General features: G+C 38.2%; 1 protein-coding gene across 2 annotated transcripts in view; it reads right to left on the reverse strand.

The window, feature by feature from the left end:
* Positions 1-4915: 4915 nt before the first annotated feature.
* HEATR5A (HEAT repeat containing 5A) overlaps positions 4916-19054 on the reverse strand; it is a 57823-nt gene continuing 43684 nt past the window's right edge. For both annotated transcript variants that reach the window (XM_070940373.1, XM_070940364.1), the window contains 7 exons: positions 18552-18679; positions 17172-17319; positions 13785-14057; positions 11883-12107; positions 9314-9465; positions 7751-7964; positions 4916-5670 (listed from right to left, as the gene is read on the reverse strand). In XM_070940373.1, the coding sequence (XP_070796474.1) occupies positions 5366-5670; positions 7751-7964; positions 9314-9465; positions 11883-12107; positions 13785-14057; positions 17172-17319; positions 18552-18679 (1445 nt within the window). In that variant the 3' untranslated portion in view covers positions 4916-5365. The remainder of the gene's footprint in view (positions 5671-7750; positions 7965-9313; positions 9466-11882; positions 12108-13784; positions 14058-17171; positions 17320-18551; positions 18680-19054) is intronic.

Consider the following 19054-nt stretch of genomic DNA (forward strand, 5'->3'; position numbering starts at 1 on the left):
CTGATTCAATAGCTGAGTTTAAATTTAGAATCTAGATATTCATGGCTGTTATTTATTGATGAAATTACTTCTGGGCAGTGTTGTGCGAGGCAATGAATTTGTCTTGATGTCTTGAATCATTTGTGATTTAAATATATTAATGTGATACATAAAGTAGATTTATGTTTGTTTTGTAATCTTCCTGACCCTCTAGTCTAAAAAAAAAATTATCATTCAATTAAGATAGGCTTTTTCCAATTTATAAAAATAGTGTTTGGTTATAATAGATGAAAGTATAAAATTAGGGGTTTGAAAAGGCTTTTTTTTGGTGCCTTCAAGTCAGTCTTGGCAACTGTTTCCGATTTTCTTGGCAAGGTTTTGGATGAGTGGCTTATTCCTAGGACAGCTAGGGAATGAGTGGCCTAAAATCAATCAGTTGGTTTTGTGCCTAAGGCAGACATAGAACTCACAGTCTCCTGGTTTCTAGCTTAGTGCCTTAATCACTACATCTAGTTTTATTGCAAAACAATTTTACTTTGAATATGTACCACTTTAGAGTATCAAAATCCAAGTATGATTCTGAATGATTCCTTTATTTTAATTATATGGAATGACATTGCTTTTTAGATACAAGTAGAGCAAAACCTATACAATACCTGAAGTCAAAATAGCACTTAATAATAATATTCCATATAACTGTATTTTCCAACTTGTGCAGAATGCAGAAAATATTAATAGCCCAACTGACATTTCAGTCTGTATTATGTGCTTATTTTTTATGCTTGCTAACCCAACAGAATATTGAAAATAAATTGTATAACATGAGATTTTGTTCACTTATCTATTAAGAGGTTATCTCTCCAGATGTGATGGGAGAAGTCCATCCCCCTCCCAAAAATTGAATTTGAAAATGGATCTCTTCTGGTAGGGTCTGCTGGGGGTGGTGGGAGTAGAACCAGAAAAAATGGCTGGGTAGTGGCTTGGAATGCTGTTGACTCCTCCATTCTTAAGCCCCTCTCCCTGTTGAGTGAAACTGCTATTCAAGGGATGGAAAGAATTCTACAGCCATGCTCTGCATATTTTCCCTGCCTTGTTTTCTGTTTAAGATTATTCTCTAGTTACAGTTAATGGGACAGTCAAGATTAGATACTTAATTGGTTTGCTCGTGGATAAAGTTATAAAGGATTAGCTGGTTATCCGACTTTTCAGATGTCTTCTTTCAAAAATTTCCCAGCAAAGAACCCCCAAATATTTTAATTTTGTTTTATGAAAAATGTTTCTGATTTAGCTGCATATTTACATTATAACATTTGTCTTTCAGTTTGGGTAGTATGACCCTTGGGATATAAACATAAGATTCAACTTCTTGGCTTCCACTTTGTGTTGCTGAGTATAATCTTGGATCCTGGCAGTCACAAGTACAACTCCACGTCATCTGTAAAATATAGCTTATGTTTACTATTCATCGGGTTGTGCAATGTGCTGCAACAAGGAACATGCTAAAGGTTGCTTACCACCTTCTTTCAATGTTTTGCTTAGTCATGTTGCTGTGGGATTGTATTTTAGGATTTTTGTGTAGGGCAAGTATGAAAGTATACTATATATATATTTTTAAAAATACTTTGAATATTGAAAGAATGTTATGACTGTGGATAGTAAAGCCATTATATCAATTGCTATAACTTAGTCAGTTCTCTTTAAATGACATTGAAATAGGAATTTGTGGGCTTTTATTGTTCCACATTTAGCTTTATAAACAGTTAGTAGGATTTAGTCAGCTTGCTTTGCCTTATGTAGGATCTACAAATGAACCAAATGAACTACATATGTATGTGGCTTCTTCAGTCCCGTAAGTCCATCAGACAGGAAGTGAATACTCTGCTGAAATATCTGGCTTGTGTGCACAGCTCAGAGCAGAGTAATGAGGAAGACTCAGTTTTTGATCCCAGCCAATCAGGAATAGGAATAGAATTCCATACATTTTTTAAAAATGTTGCTCACATGAAACATTTGTCCCATCTTCTTCAGGGATGACTAATATCTTTTCTGCTATTCAGTGACTTGGTCCTTGTACTTAAAATCATTGTGGCAACCTGCCTGGAGGTTGTGGGGGTCTGGATGGGATAGGTTTCAGCTGAACCCTGGTAAGATGGAGTGGCTATGGGTGGGGGGGGGGTTCTCTGTATCCAGAGCTTTATCATATTTGGTCTTAGATGGGGTTGCACTGGACAGACACAGTGCACAATGGAGTCCAGGATGAGAGTGCAGTCATCCTGCACCCAGCCTCTGCTTAAGGAGCAGGTGGCACTTGTGGCTAGGCAGACCTTTGCTCAACTCTTTGCTGTGCTTCAGTTATGCTCCTTCCTAGATTGTGAAGCCTTGTCTTGGTCACTCATGCCTTGTTCATCTCCCATCTGAACTGTTGTAATGTGCTGTACATGGGGCTGTCCTTGAACCAATAGCTGGTGTAGAATGTGGCCATCTGGGCAATTTTGGGCTCTTCAAGGATGGGGCATATAACACGTTTGCTATGTGAGCTGCATTGAGTGCCGATTTGCTTCTGGGTCCAACTGAAGATGTTGATTATTACCATTAAAGCCCTACATGACATGGGGTCAAGTTATCTGAGGAACCATCCTACCCTCCTCACCTTAATCCATCCCATCCAGGCAGGCAGGGAAGGGATGTTAAGAGACCTTGTCAGTTAAAGAATTTTGACTGGTGGGTCCAGGAAGGAAACCTTCTCTGCCGTTGCCTTCACCGTATGGAACATCTTTCCCTGAGAGGCAAGATGGGCCCCCACTCTCCTGGCCTTTAGGAAAAGCATGAAGACCTGATTGTCCCAACTCACGTGGGGCAATCCTAGGCATGGTTTAGCATCTTGAAGACACTCCTGCTGCCTTTATTTTTAGCTTTTTTTAATCTTTTTTTTTTTAACTTGCCTTCTATTTTACTGAACTTGGTATGTATTGTGTTTTTATACTTTTATTTGTAAATTGCCCAGAATCCCATTTCATAATACTGGAGAAAAGTTATAAAAGTCATACACGATATGATATACAATATACATTACATATGCAGAATCATTTAACAAGAAAAGACACAGATTTAATTGAAGAATATTAGCTTTTATGTAAATTAGAAAAATGACATGAGTTTGGTCAAGTGGTTAGATCTGTACAATTTACAATTTTATGTACAAAATGTATAATAAAATACAATCACTTCCTGAGTATTGATTTTACAGATGTTTTTATTTTCCACAAATTAATAAATGGGAATACCATACTCATCTGAACATTTGCTTTACTTCACTTAATATTGAATTAAAGGACAATAGTTGCCAGCATAATTTAAAAAAATACTATAATGGTTGCAGATTTCTATATAAAATAGGTTCCATTGTTGGGTAATTGTGATTGCTTATAAATGAAATCCTTGATGCTCTTTGAACTTGGTTGTTGCTTGCAAATATTTTGTTAACAGATTTTTATTCTTATAATTCAAACTGCAGTTCAGTTCAGATAAAACTCACTTTTGAAAAAGTAATCCATTCCCATTGGAGTCTTTGATATTTAAATGCATGATTGTACATCAATGTTTCAAGACTATAAAATGATTACAATAAATAATGTAATGCCTCATATATGATGGTACTGCCTCAAATCATTTTCATACTCTAAAAAGATATGTAAGCCTCAATGATCTGCTTGGCAGGATACAATTAAAATCAAATAAAATGTATTGGTAGTAAAAAGCCCCATTGATATAATCATAACCAGATGTGCTTAACTTTGGATATAAAAATATTCAAAACTACAGAATTTATGAGTGAATTCGTATCATAAAATGTGTAATTGCTCCACAATTCATTGGTAAAGCTATCAATATTAAAAAGTGGATTTTCGTTATTCAACACTAATTTTATGTTTCTGTAGGTTTCAAGAATAGTCTTTTTACTTAATTAGGTCGTGACTAAATTAGCATAACATTATTGTATAGAACTGTAAAGAATTTTGGGATTAAATTTACAATTAAAATGGGACAGAAAAATTAACAATTTAACAATTTTTAACAAACTAGTCAGTTTAAAAGAGCTAGCCATGTACTTTGTGTCATTAATTCTAGCATTAGAGGTAATTTTCCCTACTTATCATCTAAAATGTACAGGCAATGCACTTCATGGAGCCAAAAGTGAATATACACTAAGTAGTTCCTTTGGGTTTTTGTTTAAAATTTCATACTAGCAAATTACAACACACAAAAAAATCATTACAGTTAGTCCTTGACTTAAAGCTGTAAATCGTGGTGGCGCAGTGGTTAGAATGCAGTATTGGAGGCTGACAGCTTACCGCAAGGAGTTCAGTCCTGACTGGCTCAAGGTTGACTCTGCCTTCCATCTTTCCGAGGTCGGTAAAATGAGGACTCAGATTGTTGGGGGCAATATGCTGACTCTGTAAACAACTTAGAGAGGCTGTAAAGCACTATGCAGCGGTATATAAGTCTAAGTGCTATTGCTATTGTTTAGTAACCATTCAAAGTTACAACAGTGCTGAAAGTGATTTATGACTGATCGTCCCACGTACGACCATCACAGCGTCCCCAGTGATCAAAAATTGGGTGCTTGACAATGGGCATGCATTTACAGTGGTTGCATTTTTGGCTCATATGATTTCCATTTATGACCTTCCCAGGGACTTCCAACAAGCAAAATCAACCCGGGGGAGGGGGGGGGCGGCGGGGGGGCCCAGGTTTGCTTAACAACTGTGATGATTTACTTAATGACCAAAGCAAAAATGTTGTAAAATTAGGTGTGATTCATTTAACATCATCATCACTTAGCGATGAAAATTCCAGTCCCAATTGTGGTTTTTAATCGAGGAATACCTGTATAGCAATGCATAGGAGCTTCCCTAGGCTGGCGTTTGTGCCAAGATTCAAGGCTGAAATAAATGTAGCTTTATTAATATAAGTGTATCAAGATGTTAACACATTTGCTTAAGTCTTCAATATATTTGATTCAGGAGTGTTATATGTTGCAAATAAAATTAAGAAAATTGCAACTTTTTAAAAAAGTAGTGTAAATATACATTTTAACAACTGAATGGCCATCCTCTTATTGGGAATTGTATTTGCAAACAGATATGGTAACTCGTACTATAGCTTTAGTTCAGTAGCTTTAGCAGTAAAAGGCGTAGCAGGTACTGAGTCAGTCAGCTGAAAGATAGATGGGTGCATGAATGCACTTCTCTGGAACTGGAGCATTATACAAAATTAAATAATGCATAATAGAACTGAAAACAAAAATCTCCATGATAGTACTTGGGGGTGGGGGGGAAACCCACTTTTCAATATAACCAGGGTGCTTAAGATTTAGAAGTCCTTTTCATAGAAAGTTAGTCTTTAGTTGAATACTTGAGCCTTTCCCAGGATTCTTTGGAGGCTTAGATGTTGACTTATCCTTGATGCTTTCTTGATTTCCTTTCACTGCTGACTCAAGTCTTGCTTTCATTGATGGGCAAGAAGCCATTGATTTTTTAAAGGCTGACGTATACTGTGGACCAATCTGCATCAGATAATGCAAAGCAAACTCATGAAGATATTTTGCTGAACTTGAAACTGATCCTAGGGCGTTTTCATCCAAAAGAAAAGATATGAGGATGGGAATAAAACAAGCCACTAGCTGACTTCCTGTGAAAATTGAAAAGAACAATTTATTCAGCAATGATAAATAGTTCCATAATTACCCATTTTTAAATTTAACTCTTAAAACATTTGTACCGGAAACTCAGTATCATTTGATACAGTAGAATGTACTTTTCAATAAACATGCTTGCTTGTTTAATTAATTAATTGTAAATAATTAGCATTGCTTTAACTTGCTATTTAGGATATTATGCTGTTCTGTCTTCTAGCTGTAAAACAAAAACTTAGCAAGAAGCAAGCAAGAGATTTTGCAATGATGAAAACCCATAATTTATCCCTGCTTCGGGTCTGTATTCTTATTCTGACTATCTTACTACCATTTCTTCATGATATTATGAACAGACCAAACACATGCACACATTTCCAAAGAGTATTTTTATGTCAAGAAAATGTTTTTTTTCCAACTTAGAACAGAATAAAAACTTTGTCACTTTTTAATGTACACTAATCATCATACACTGAAATGAAATTTCATTGCATTCAGCTCTCAAAAGATAACCATTATGCATATACCCACTTACACACATATATATGAGACAGAGAAACATCACCGTCTAGTTCTGGCGTATACATATACATGGTGGAAAAAAACCCTGCGAGTTTACAAGATGGATGGCATTAGGAACAAAGCTGTTATAGAATCTAGTAGTCCTGGTATAGATAAATTCACAAAAGTGATGGAAACAGTTTAAAATCTAAATTGATGCATTAAAAATATTTGATTCTGGCTGTAGTCTGCAGCCACTTACTCTCATGTTTGATGCAAACTGTTTCAGTGACATAAAACCGATCTATTTAAAATCAATAAACATAGGCAAAATTAAGCTATGCTTCTCAGAATAATAATTCTGAGGAAGGGAAAAAAACCCGAGGCCCCCCATATCACTCGGTCACAGTACTCCTCAGCAAAATCACACATAGGTTCTTGGCAAAGCAGTTTTAACATAAGATTGTTAAACCTCTGCAACCTGCAAGGTTCATTATTTTCTCCTAAAATGCCTTCAAACGCTGATCTTCTAGAGCAGTGATGGCTAACCTTTTTACCATTGCATGCCAAAAGCAGGGGGAGTGTGGGGTGATTGCGCACATGCGTGCCCACACCCATAATTCTATGCAACCTGCCCCCCCACGCATGCATGCATGACCCCCCCTGTGCTCTCCCCATGTGATGGCCCGGTGGGCCCGTTTTTCACCCTCCCCAGACTCCAGAGGCTTTCTAGGAGCCTGGGAATGGTGAAAACAGCCTTCCCTACCCCCCCCAGAGGCAGGAAACATCCCATTTGCCAACTTCTGGTAGGCCCAGAAGGCCTGAAAATCAGCTGGCCAGCGTGTGCATGTGTGCTGGAGCTCACCTAGGGCAACACTCTGGCTCCCAGTGGTCTTCCGGGTGCGCTTCAAGGTGTTGATTATCACCTTTAAAGCGCTCCATGGCATAGGGCCTAGCTATCTTCGAGACTGCCTGCTGCCACCGACGACCTCCCATCGACCTGTGCACTCCCACAGAGAGGGCCTCCTCGGGGTGCCATCAGCCAAACAGTGTAGGCTGGTGACCCCCAGGGGGAGGGCCTTCTCTGTGGGGGCACCTACCCTCTGGAATCAACTGCCTCCAGAGATAAGGAGAATCCAAGACCTCAGTGCCTTCCGCCGTGCCCTTAAAACCTTTCTTTTCCAGCAAGCCGGGCTGGCCTAATTTTTTAAGTGTTTTTAAGTGTTTTGTTTATTGTTTTTAATTAACGGGGCCAAATTTATATATGTATATTTTTAACTGTATTTTAATATTTGTACTTGATGTTTTTACTTGGCTGTTCACCGCCCTGAGTCCTCAGGGAGAAGGGCGGTATACAAATTAAAAATAAAATAAAATAAATAAAATAAACACTCACGTTTCCACAAATATGGCTTCATGTGCCACCTGTGGCACACATGCCATAAGTTCACCATCACGATTGTAGATGGTAACGGCATAGCAGAAAGGCTAGAATAATGTCACTAACTAGAAATCATCAGATACTGTTACAATGTTTTATAGGCAGGACAATTGAAAGGATATGCAAAGAACACTTACGATGCTCTTCCTCAGCGAGGGCTATAACAGCAGCCACTACCTTTATTCCTTCTTGAACAACTTGAAGTTCGGCAGAATTCTCTGGTTTAATTTTTTCTGTTTCTTGTAGTTTGGCCACTACTGAAGATATTAATGAATGAATGTAAGGATATGATAGAGTTTGATTGGGACACTGGAAAATGGAAAGGAGCAGCTGGTAGCATTTAAGTTGTACCTAAAAAGAAAGAACTGTTTAAAAAGGTAGTCCATCCAAATGTAAAAAAACAAGTTAAACCTGCCATTGTGAACTGTTATTTGTATAATTATTTTATGTACTAAGTACTACAAGTTTCTACAAGTTTTTTTAAAGCTAATTTAGCTAATGTTAAAATCCTGAAGTTAACTTCGAGAGTTAATTGCACAGTCTCCCTTTAGATATATATATATATATATATAAAAATAGAGAAAACAGCAGATGAAAGAAGTAATGGTGGTATTGTCAGGTACCAATATAGGCTAACACCAGGATCTATCTCCCCCCAACACTTTTTTTCCTAACTCAGTAAATTTAGGAAAGACTATTTACTTAAGGACACCATACATCCTCAATAAAAGCACCAAAGTTGTGATTTGTATAAATGCTTTCACAGCAAGAGGAAGAATAAATAGCCTTGGAGCCCAAGATAAGCATATTTAAGGAAGTTTATATAAGGAAAGCTTCCTGCCTTGTAACCATTTGCATTTTCCCCAAAACCTGGGAGTCATTCCTGAACAATATGGGATGAAGCAATTGGAGTTGCTAGGTGGGGAAAAGTCTGGGAAAAATTTCCATTTGTAAACTTCCTAATGTTAGAAATCAAGTCATACTTTTCACTCCAAAAATTCAAAAAGTTGAAGTAAAAATGTCAACTTCTGTGAAGATCCCAACTTCTCTTGATCAGACATTTCAGATTTCCTAAATAATTTGTCAGGATTGATGCAATTTTAGCACATATTGACTATATAAAGTAGAATCAAATTCTAAATGGGATGATTCAGGTGGTTGTTTTCATTAACAAAGCTGTGGGCTTATAACAGGATGGAATCATAGAGGATCATTTACTCTATGGTCACCCATCTCACTTTCAATGGTGGGAGGCACATGTTTATTCAGTGAAAAGAGCTACAGAATAACAGAATTGGAAGGGACCTTGGAGGTCTTCAACCCCCTGCTCAGGAAGGAAACCCTATTCCACGGGTGTCAGATTAAAGGCCCGTGGCTGAAACTGGCCCGCAGAGTGCTTAAATCTGGCCCACAGGGCTGGCCTGGAAATAGCAAAGGACCGGCCTGTAGTGCCTCTGACAGCCAAAATGGGGCATGGGGCCACACATGCCCCCCATGCCCTGTTTTGGCCAGCAGGGTGCTGCAGGAGACATCGGTCCTGTCTCTCCCTCCCCCGCCCAGGCGGCCCGCCCAGGAGAACTACAGTGTTGTTCTGGCCCTCGAAGAAATCCAATTTAACACCCCTGCCCTATTCCATTAGGGCTAAACAAGCACATAGAGCAACGGTAGCAAGTCTCAAACCGAGTTTAAGTCGTACTTACAATGGGATCTTTAGATTCCATAGCTGATTTAAACTTCTCAATGCACTGTCTTTGAAGACATTCCATGGTGCTAACTTCTGGACTTGCAGACAAAATAAATACAGTGATCGCAGTCAGCAGACTACTTTCATCCAATTCTTGACCAGCATCATCTACCAATAATAAGACATTTTAAAATATCTGAAATGGGACTAATTATAATGTCAAAATATTAAAGTCAAGTTCTGATATGGATTTGAACCAAACTGTAAAAGATATTATTAAGCATTCAAGGTAATTCTTGACTTACAACCATAATTGAGCCCAACATTTCTGTTGCTACGCAAGACAACTGTTAAGCGAGTTACGCCCCATTTTAGGATGTTTGCCATAGTTGTTCAGCAAATCACTGCAGCTGTTAAGTGAATCATGCAGTTGTTAAACGAATCTGGTTTTCCCATTGACTTTGCTTGTCAGAAGCCAGTTGGGAAGGTTATAAATAGTGATCACATGATCCTAGGACAATGCAATTGTCACAAATATGTACCAGTTGCCAAGTGTCCAAATTTTGATCAAGTGATCATGGGGATGCTGCAACTGTCATAAGTGTGAAAAATTGTCATAAGTCACTTTTTTCAGTGTCATTGTAACTTCTAATGGTCACTAAATGACTATGACTACCTGTATCTATTATGTCTAATACATACTTGTACAGGTAGTCTTTGCTTAACAATTGTTCTGTTTTAACAACTGTTCGAAGTTACCATAATGCTGAAAAAATAACTTCATGATCAGTTGTTTCATTTACGACTTTTGCAATGTCCCTGTGGTCATCGGTTCAAGCTGAGGATGCTTCGCAACCGGTGGGAATTTCTGACCATTGCAGCATCTCACAGTCATGCGATCACCATTTGCATGCTTCATATCCAATTTCTGACAAACAGAGTCAGTGGATAAGCTGGCAGTAAAACCGCAAGTTGTGGTCACGCGATTTCTTGCTTCATTACCATGTTGCTGAGTGACAGAGTTGCTTATTCCAATAGGGGTTAAGCAAGGACTAAAGGTAAAGTACTACTGAAATATTTAATATCAGGCAATAAGATTTTTTTTAAATAAACTGCTTATATTTTAATCTTGTATTAAAGCTGTAACTGCAAAAACATTTTAAAATGGTATAATTCCAGTAACACGCTATATACTAACCACATGGGGGCAGTGGCGTGTAAGTGGAGAATTAAAGATTTACTTCCTGTTCCTTTTGTCCAATAGATTGCAAATCTCCATGACCTATAGAGTTCAAAGTAATAGAGTTGGAAGGGACCTCTGAGGTCTTCTAGTCCAACCCCCTGCTCAAGCAGGAAATCCTATACCATTCCAGACAAGTGGCTCTTCAATCTCTTCTTTAAAATGATACAATATCCACAACTTCTGGAGGCAAGCATTCCACTGGTTGATTGTTCTCACTGTAAAGAAATTTCTCCTTAGTTCTTTCTACCTTCTTTCTCTGGTAAACTGAGCAGGTACTCTTTGATTCTCTGGTAGGATATGGCTAGCCAGGTGCCAGGCTTTACCTATTATTATGATCTACTCCCTGTACATAATTTCCTTTCTGTTCTAGCAAATCTCTTTCCTAAATAATTGCTTTCTACTCTCAGAAACACTCACACATTTCAGCCTCCAACATTTACCATTTCTACTGCTGTTGGAATTCCAACAATCTTAACAGCGTAGCATCTCTATCAAGACAACTTCAGTTGGCAAAATAATGGGCTTAAAATCCTTCAGATTGTTTCGTGCATGCAATCTATCCAACAAAATCAGAATGCCATGTACAGTAATAAGAAAACCAACATTTGCATTACTGAGATACTCAGATTTAAATCACAAATATATTTTTTCTACGTTTTTCTGCTAATAAATAAATAAGTAAACAAATTCTAGATTCACACCTTAAAGCTTCTAAAGATTTTCGGTATGTGAAAGAGATTAAAGGTTGCTGGGTATCTTAACTTTGAGAAATGTTTATTTACTGTACTTTATTGGGGGCTATTATTTCTTGCAATGTTGAATGGTGAGAAGTCCACAAATTTAGGGAGGATCTCTCCAAATTTGTGGACTTCTCAATTCCAATTCTGTGCTTTTCTATACAGTTATGAACCTGCTACACTCAACATTGCAAGAGATAATAGATCCCAATAAAGTGAATACCTAGCCCAATTAGGGTAGGCAATTTAGAACTAGTGATTATGCCAAGGTTAGAAAAAGAAAATGGAAAAGAAATATTTGTGGTACAGTTTGTGCAAGCTAAGATTCACAGAAAAATAATACTATAGGGGACTGCAAGAAGTGAACTCCATTAGGAAAGGAACAAAACAGAGGTTATGAGGATAGAAAGGAGCAAAAAGCAGGTTTACTGAAAAGAGGAAACTTGCACCCTCCAAGTAACTAGGGTTGTTTTTAAGCAGTTTTTAATTATTTTGTGCCCCAGTAGCATATTACTAGTCTGAGTGTGAAATTATTTCTTATACTCTATATATGATACTTATATCATGTATCTGAGCAACCCTTTTTCTTCCCATTTATACTGTACCTTGATCCCAAAAATTAAGAATGGTGACCAGAGCACTACGGAGCAATTCATTCCAAGCCATTTGGCTCTTCTCTGCCCGAGCCATGGGTGATGACAGGACTCCTTTAAGAGCTTGAAGTGATGCAGCAACAGTCATGGGTAAGTGGCCACTGGGTAACTTCACAGCAGTTTCCCTGAGGACTCCAATAATCAGATATAAGATCGTAGGAAGAACAGCAATGCTTCCTGAAGGATATAGCAAATGCATGGTATAAATATGATGGTTGAAAATCTTGCAGCATGTACCGAACAAAACATGAATTCCATCATGCATTTATTAGTACTCCTTTATTTCGAGCTCAGTGTTATATTTAATAAGAATTGTCACTTCTAAATTAAGCTTCAATTTAATGCTAACACAAATATTTGAGATGAGATTAATTTAGGAAAAATAATCACTCTGCAACTAACATATAACATAGGGAAACCTTACTGATATTTATTCAACCACTGATCAGTATGAAATATTTGGAATTAATATTGATTAACAAAATTGACACAGATGTCACGTGCTGGCAAAGAATAATATTTCTCTTCTAATTTGATGAAAAAAGACTCTTCTTTTTTAAAAATAATTTTCAAAGCACCATTTTTTCTGTGTATGCCTTAGGTTACTGCTGTTACTTCACTCAGAATGGCCCAAGGCCCCAAGCTAAAGGATGGTGGAAAATACATTTCCATTTCTGGAGAGCACAGCTTCCCATTGTTGGCTTAAACCAGGGTTGTCAAACTCGCGATAACACGTCGTCATGTGATGTATCACAACTTTTTCCCCCTTTGCTAAACTGGGGGAGGGCGTGGCCAGTGCATGACACATCTGGCCCGTGGGCCGCGAGTTTGACAACCCTGGCTTAAATTTATTCAGAGGTGCTCCTTCACTGCACAAATACCTTCAAATATGTAAATTAAAATATAGTACTGAAAGAAGCATGTAGTAATCAGCTCCATCCATCTGCATCAGCCCTGAATAATTAGGAACTCGTAAAAATAATGACAACAGATCAATAGATAGCTCCTACAATTAATCTGTATAAAAATGGTAAACCCACATCATCATAAACTGTGATTTCACTTAGTGTACCTGATATAATAATAATTTTGTTACTCCTACAGCATCTGATGTGAAGGAGACCAAAGGGAACGTCACACTTTAAGGATTTTGCTTTGTCTCTTTTGTGTGTGTTGCTTGTTTAAAACTTGAGAGTATAGTATATTATTTTATTTGTTTTGTAAAATTCACTAATGTTCACTATTATGGAATGCTTATGGCAGCTAGAGCTGGAATCTGCAGCTAGATACGGTAGTATGCTGAGCTGAGGGGTCCTTGGTGCTCTCTGAGTTTGGTTATTTTCTTGCAGATGTTTCATTACCCAAACTAGATAGCATCATCAGTGTTAATATGTTAACCTAGTTTGGGTAATTAAATGTCTGCAAGGAAACAACCAAGCTCAGAGAACACCAAAGACTTCCCATTTCAGCCCTGAGCTACAAATGTTCTCCTTTATTAGTATATAGAACTATTATATTATGTTTCATTCAAATTGTTATATTCTAATAAGCACACAAAAAGAGAATTGTAAATAGCATTTTAATTAATAATTCTGATATGTTAAGAGTTGACTTCCATAAGAATGCTTTTGTATGAGATGACTAAGTGAGAATTGCAAAAGATGTTTTATTTATGAAAACCTTTTATTGATTTTTTTTTTAAAGCACAGACCAATTGCTTGAAGTTATGTGAATTTACTGCCTTGCACTATTTAAGTAAATTACTTTCAATTCACAAAATGAGGAAAATAAATTAAGGCAAAAGAAATAAAAATAAATAAAAATTCTGCAATGTATAGCGGAATTTCATCCTACCTTCTGGTGAACAGACTGCAGGAACACCAGAGAGGATTCCCAGAGCTGCTGCTACCAGTCTGTTTCCGTCTGCTGATAACAACTGAGGTTTTCCAGCTGTAATTCCAGGGCTACCTGTTATCTTCAGGTTTAGCTGAGGTAGCTGCCTTACAAGAATACACACACACATTTCTAGTGTTGCAAAGACTAAAGACTTTCCAGGTATAAGTCCTCCAGTATCTTTGCCTTCTCCAAACTCTGGTAATGTCTCCTTTTCTTCAGCCCCGTCATCAACTATAGTGAAATAAAGGGTAAATGTTATGTTTTATTGACAAAAAAATCCTCTTTGAAGCTTCCTAAATAGCTTCGGTTTGAAGTGCTCTTATTTTTTGGATAGAATACATCCCCTATAACCACTGATGCGGCATGGACAAGCCATTGATCTACTATATAAATAATCTATGCTATCAGAAGAACTTGGAATACTGCATCTAGTTTTGGTCACCATCATACAAAAAAGATGTTGAGATTCTAGAAAGAGTGTAGAGATGATTAGGAGACTGAAGAGTAAAACAGGATTGCAGGATCCTGTTGCAGGATCTGGGAATGTCTAGACCCATGATGGCGAGCCTATGGCACGCGTGCCACAGGTGGCATGCGTAGCCATATCAGTGGGCATGCCAGCTGAGCTCTGGCGCACATGCGCGTGCCGGCCAGCTGATTTTGGGGCCTTCTGGGCCCACCAAAAGTAGGTAAACAGGCTGTTTCCTGCCTCCGGAGGAACTGGGGGCTGGGGGGTGGGGAAGGCCCGTTTTTCTTTCTTACCTGGCTCCAGATCCTCTCTATTTATGTGGGAAGGGCGAAAACAGTCTTTCTCACTCCCTCGGAGGCCCTCTGAAGGCCTGAAACGGCCCATTTCCCAACTCCTGGTGGGACAGGAAGTGACTTTTTTGCTGTCCCCAGCCTCCAGAGACTCCTAGAGAGGCTGGGGACAGAAAAAAACGTCACTTTCTGTCCCACCGGGAGTTGAGAAATGGGCTGTTTCAGGCCTTTGGAGGGCCTCCGAGGGAGTGGGAAAGACTGTTTTCGCCCTTCCCAGATAAATAGAGACGATCTGGAATCAGGTAAGAAAGAAAAATGGGCCTACCAGGCCATCGCATGACAGGAGCGGGGGGGGGGAGAGGGGGAGTTGCGCCTGCATGCGCAGGGCGGGGCACATAGAATTATAGGTGTGGGCACATGCATGCGCGACCCTCCCCCACCCCCCTCCCTCCTGGCACACGATGGCAAAAAGGTTAGCCATCACTGGTCTAGACCAATGAAAAGAAGGACTAGGAGTAACATGATAGCAGTTTCCAATATTTGAGGGACTGTCATAGAGAGGATGGGATCAACCAATTGAAAGCACCTGAGGGCAAGACAAGAAATAATGGATGGAAAAGCTTAGCAAAGAGAGATCCAACCTAGAACTAAGAAGAAATTTCCTGTCAGTGAGGACAATTAATCAGTGGAACTGCTTGCTGCCAGAAGTTGTGAGTGCACCATTACCAGAGGATTTTAATAAGAGCTTGGAAAGCCAGATAAATGGCTGCTGTGGGGGAGGGGAGGGTGCACAAGGGGCCAATACGGCATAAGGGCTCTGAGTCTTGTGGTGACTGCTGCCAGGCACAGACTTAACTGGCCAACTTGTAGCCTTCCCTATCAGCTTTGTTTATGTGAAATTAGCAGAGGTCAGAAATGGTGATCATGTTACTATGGGATGTTGCAATCATAAGTGCACCAAGCACCCAGATCATCAGCACATGACCGCTGGGGTGCTGGCACAACCAGAACTTTAAAGACCAGTCATAGGTACCACTTGTCCAGTGCCAACGTAAATTTGAACAGTTGCTGAATGAGTAGTGGTTAACTGAGGATTACCTGCAGAGCTGAAATCTGCTGCAGAAAAATATTTGATAGCATGGATGACAGATTTTTCTATCTCGTTTACAAGACAATGCAAAATTTGTCATTATTTAAAGTACCCCTTTTATGTACATAGTGTTTTACAAAGAAGTGAATTCTCATCTATCCTGAATGCTAGAAATTAATTTTGTAAAGATGCTGAGAATTCTTTGTTGAGCAAATTAAAGTTCCTTGAAAAATTACAATGTCCACAGTTACTCATAAGAGAAGCCACATCATTTTATTTGTTTGGGACTGGAGAATAAAATAGAATACCGTATTTTCTGGCGTATAAGACGACTGGGCGTATAAGACGACCCCCGACTTTTCCTGTTAAAATATAGGGTTTGGGCTATACTTGCCGTATAAGACTATCCCTCTTCCAACGCACACCAAATAAAAATTAAAAAACATCAACTGGCTCACCTACAATGTAAAAGCAGCTGTGCTAGACCCAAAATGGCCCCTGCAACAAGGAGGAACCTCACACAGCCACAAAAAGCCCCAAAAAACAACTTTCACACTTTACACACACAAAATTCCTCATACAGCTTTGTGAGATTTTGTGTATTTGTGTAGTTAGAGTGAAACACTACAGAAACACACTAAATCTCACAAAGCTGCACAAATATTATATTATTTTATTTTATTTTATTTTTATTTTTATATGAAAACTAAATTTAAAACTTCCTAAACTTTAAATGGCTAGGTCTAAAAAAGAACAACTAAAAAAAAAACCCAATTAACTATTTTTTTTAAAGCTCCCAAAGAGGAAAAAAACTTACCCAATAGAACAGGGGTCTCCAACCTTGGCAACTTTAAGACTTGTAGACTTAAACTCCCAGAATTCCTCAGCCAGCTTTGTTTTGCTGGCTGAGAAATTCTGGGAGTTGAAGTCCACAACTCCTTGCCTGCTTGATTGCAGGCAGGGAGTGGCTTCCTGATGGAATGGATTCAGGCAAGCGAAGCAAGGCAAGCGTTGCGACTAGCAGCTAAGGTAAGCAAGCTGGAGGGGGAAAACTTTTTTCCTTTTACATGGCTCTGGCGATTCCAGCTGCGTTGCCTGATTAGCAGGCAACTCAGCTGGGATCGTCAGAGCTTGGATCGCCAGAGCCATTTAAGGCTCGTCAGAGCCTTTCGGGCTGGTCTGCCTGGTTACAGGAGAACGATACCCGGCGTATAAGACACCCGACTTTTAAGAAGATTTTCATGTGTTAAACGGTCGTCTTATACGCCGGAAAATACGGTACCTTACTATACGTAAAAGGTAAGACAATTATGAAAGTAAAAAATGGAATTTGTTAAACTATTCTTTGCTAAAATTATCCCTCCCCATCCTACCCTCAATTTTAATCTGAGAAGATATACAGAAATTATTCAAAATCAAGAATTCAAAATATACTACTGTGAGTAAATGAAGCAACTGCTGTAAGAAGTTTGATCAAGTCTATTATATGACTCTACCTTCTGCACTTCTCCGTTTTTCCTTGACATGCTCCTGTGCTGCGAAAAGAACCTGCTGGACAACTTCTAGAGCAGCTAGTTGAATGTCTGGGGACTCTCTGGTCAATAGAAGTCGATGTAAAACATTCAACAACTCCACACTCAGTTCCTATATATGGGAAATACAGCAGACTGTTCACTTAAGTTTTAATATCATATATTTAATACAATTAAGATAGATTAGAATGAGTGGAAGAGAATTGCTCCAGAATACTTGTTTCGATTCAAACCTGAAAAGTTCACATTTTCAGGGTCAAACCCTATAAAATATCATAACTAGGATACATGTTGTGTTAAGAGATTTTTCATGCCTTTCCATAGGCACAGCTTTTAAAAATAATTTTCATCTTTGTAGTGGATTCAGTGGGAATACAAGGAAGAACTGTCTGAAGGAAAAACAAAGGCAAAGTTTTTAGCCTGTGCTTTTTCTTTCTTTAATTTTTAAGAGGAAGGTTGCAGGATTCTGTGCCATTATTGATTTTATTGTTTATTGCAGATTTCAGCTTCATGATATTGGAGAGAGACAAAAACCATTAGAATAAAAGGGACTCAATACTGTAGGTTGTCCACACTTGGGCTAATGGCTTTCCTGTTCCTGAATAGGAAATATTTTATTTCTCTTCCCATAGTCCAAAAGTAACTTATACTTCTCTTTTCACAATGTCCCAGAGAATTATTTTAAGACAGAACAATAACACTTTAATATGTATCTGTTGAAGTTATAACAGTAGTAAAATTAAAAAAAAAAATTGTAAGCCATGCAACTATATATTTCATAACAAAATGAAATGCATAGTGTAGTGTTAGTCACTGAAGCAGTAGGCGTGAGCTTAAATGGACTCCAGAAGATGGTAGAGGACAGGAAGGCCTGGAGGAACATTGTTCATGGGGTCATGATGGGTTGGACATGACTTTGTAACTAACAACAACAATGAATAGTGTAGTGTTCTTTGAATGACTAATGAATAAAAACTGCTGTTCTTGATACAGATGTCATGGATCCATGTATAAGTGCCTTCTTAATAGTAAATGTCCCAGGTGAGTTTATTAATTATAATAATGATTACATTAGTAATTAATTAATTATACTCTGCCCACATTTAAAATTATCGATTCCCCTACTGATCACAGAGGGAAAAAATACAGTTGAAAGTGACTCTGTATGCGGGATACAGTAATTCCTACATAAATTACTTTGTCACAGAGACTATTCAAACAGCTGTCACATTATGCCCATATCATAAGGTAAGAGAGACATAAGGGAAGGCATAGTTTCTACAGACATTTGGCAAAAGCATTCATAATATCCAGCTGAACTAACTCAGAAGTTTTGAATGTTACCTGATCACTTCCAATCTTTGATCTTGGCCAGGGAACTTCAAGCAGGACCTGCAAGGCATCTAGACAAGCAGTAATGTTCTCCATCGCTTCATCTGACCGGGGAGAACAGAGAAATTCCACACTAATTCCTAAAGAAAATTGCGTCAGGGAATATTAGATGAATTAAATATGAAGTTTAGAAATATAAAATTTATATTTTACTTTTAATTGAGAAAGCAAACGGTGATACCACTAATTAAAACAATTTACAATGAAGTCACTGTCAATGACAGTCTCTAAAAATGCCCACAGTGCAGTCAGAACAATCAGAATAATGAATAGAAAAGAGGTAGCATGAAGTTGAATTAATGGCGTGGCACATTAGTTGGCAGGAAATTCAAGATTTTGAATCTTGTATCCTGTATCTAAATTGGCCTTTCTTATGCGGCCTACCGAAACTGCTTAGCCAATGTGGCTTTCTTAATACTTTAGAGGATAGAATAAGAAAAAAAAGGTACTTTGTA

This window comes from Pituophis catenifer, unplaced genomic scaffold (assembly GCF_029215685.1).
Source record: "Pituophis catenifer annectens isolate HBS135680 unplaced genomic scaffold, rPitCat1.0.hap2 SCAF_1, whole genome shotgun sequence".
Taxonomy (NCBI): Eukaryota; Metazoa; Chordata; class Lepidosauria; order Squamata; family Colubridae; genus Pituophis; species Pituophis catenifer.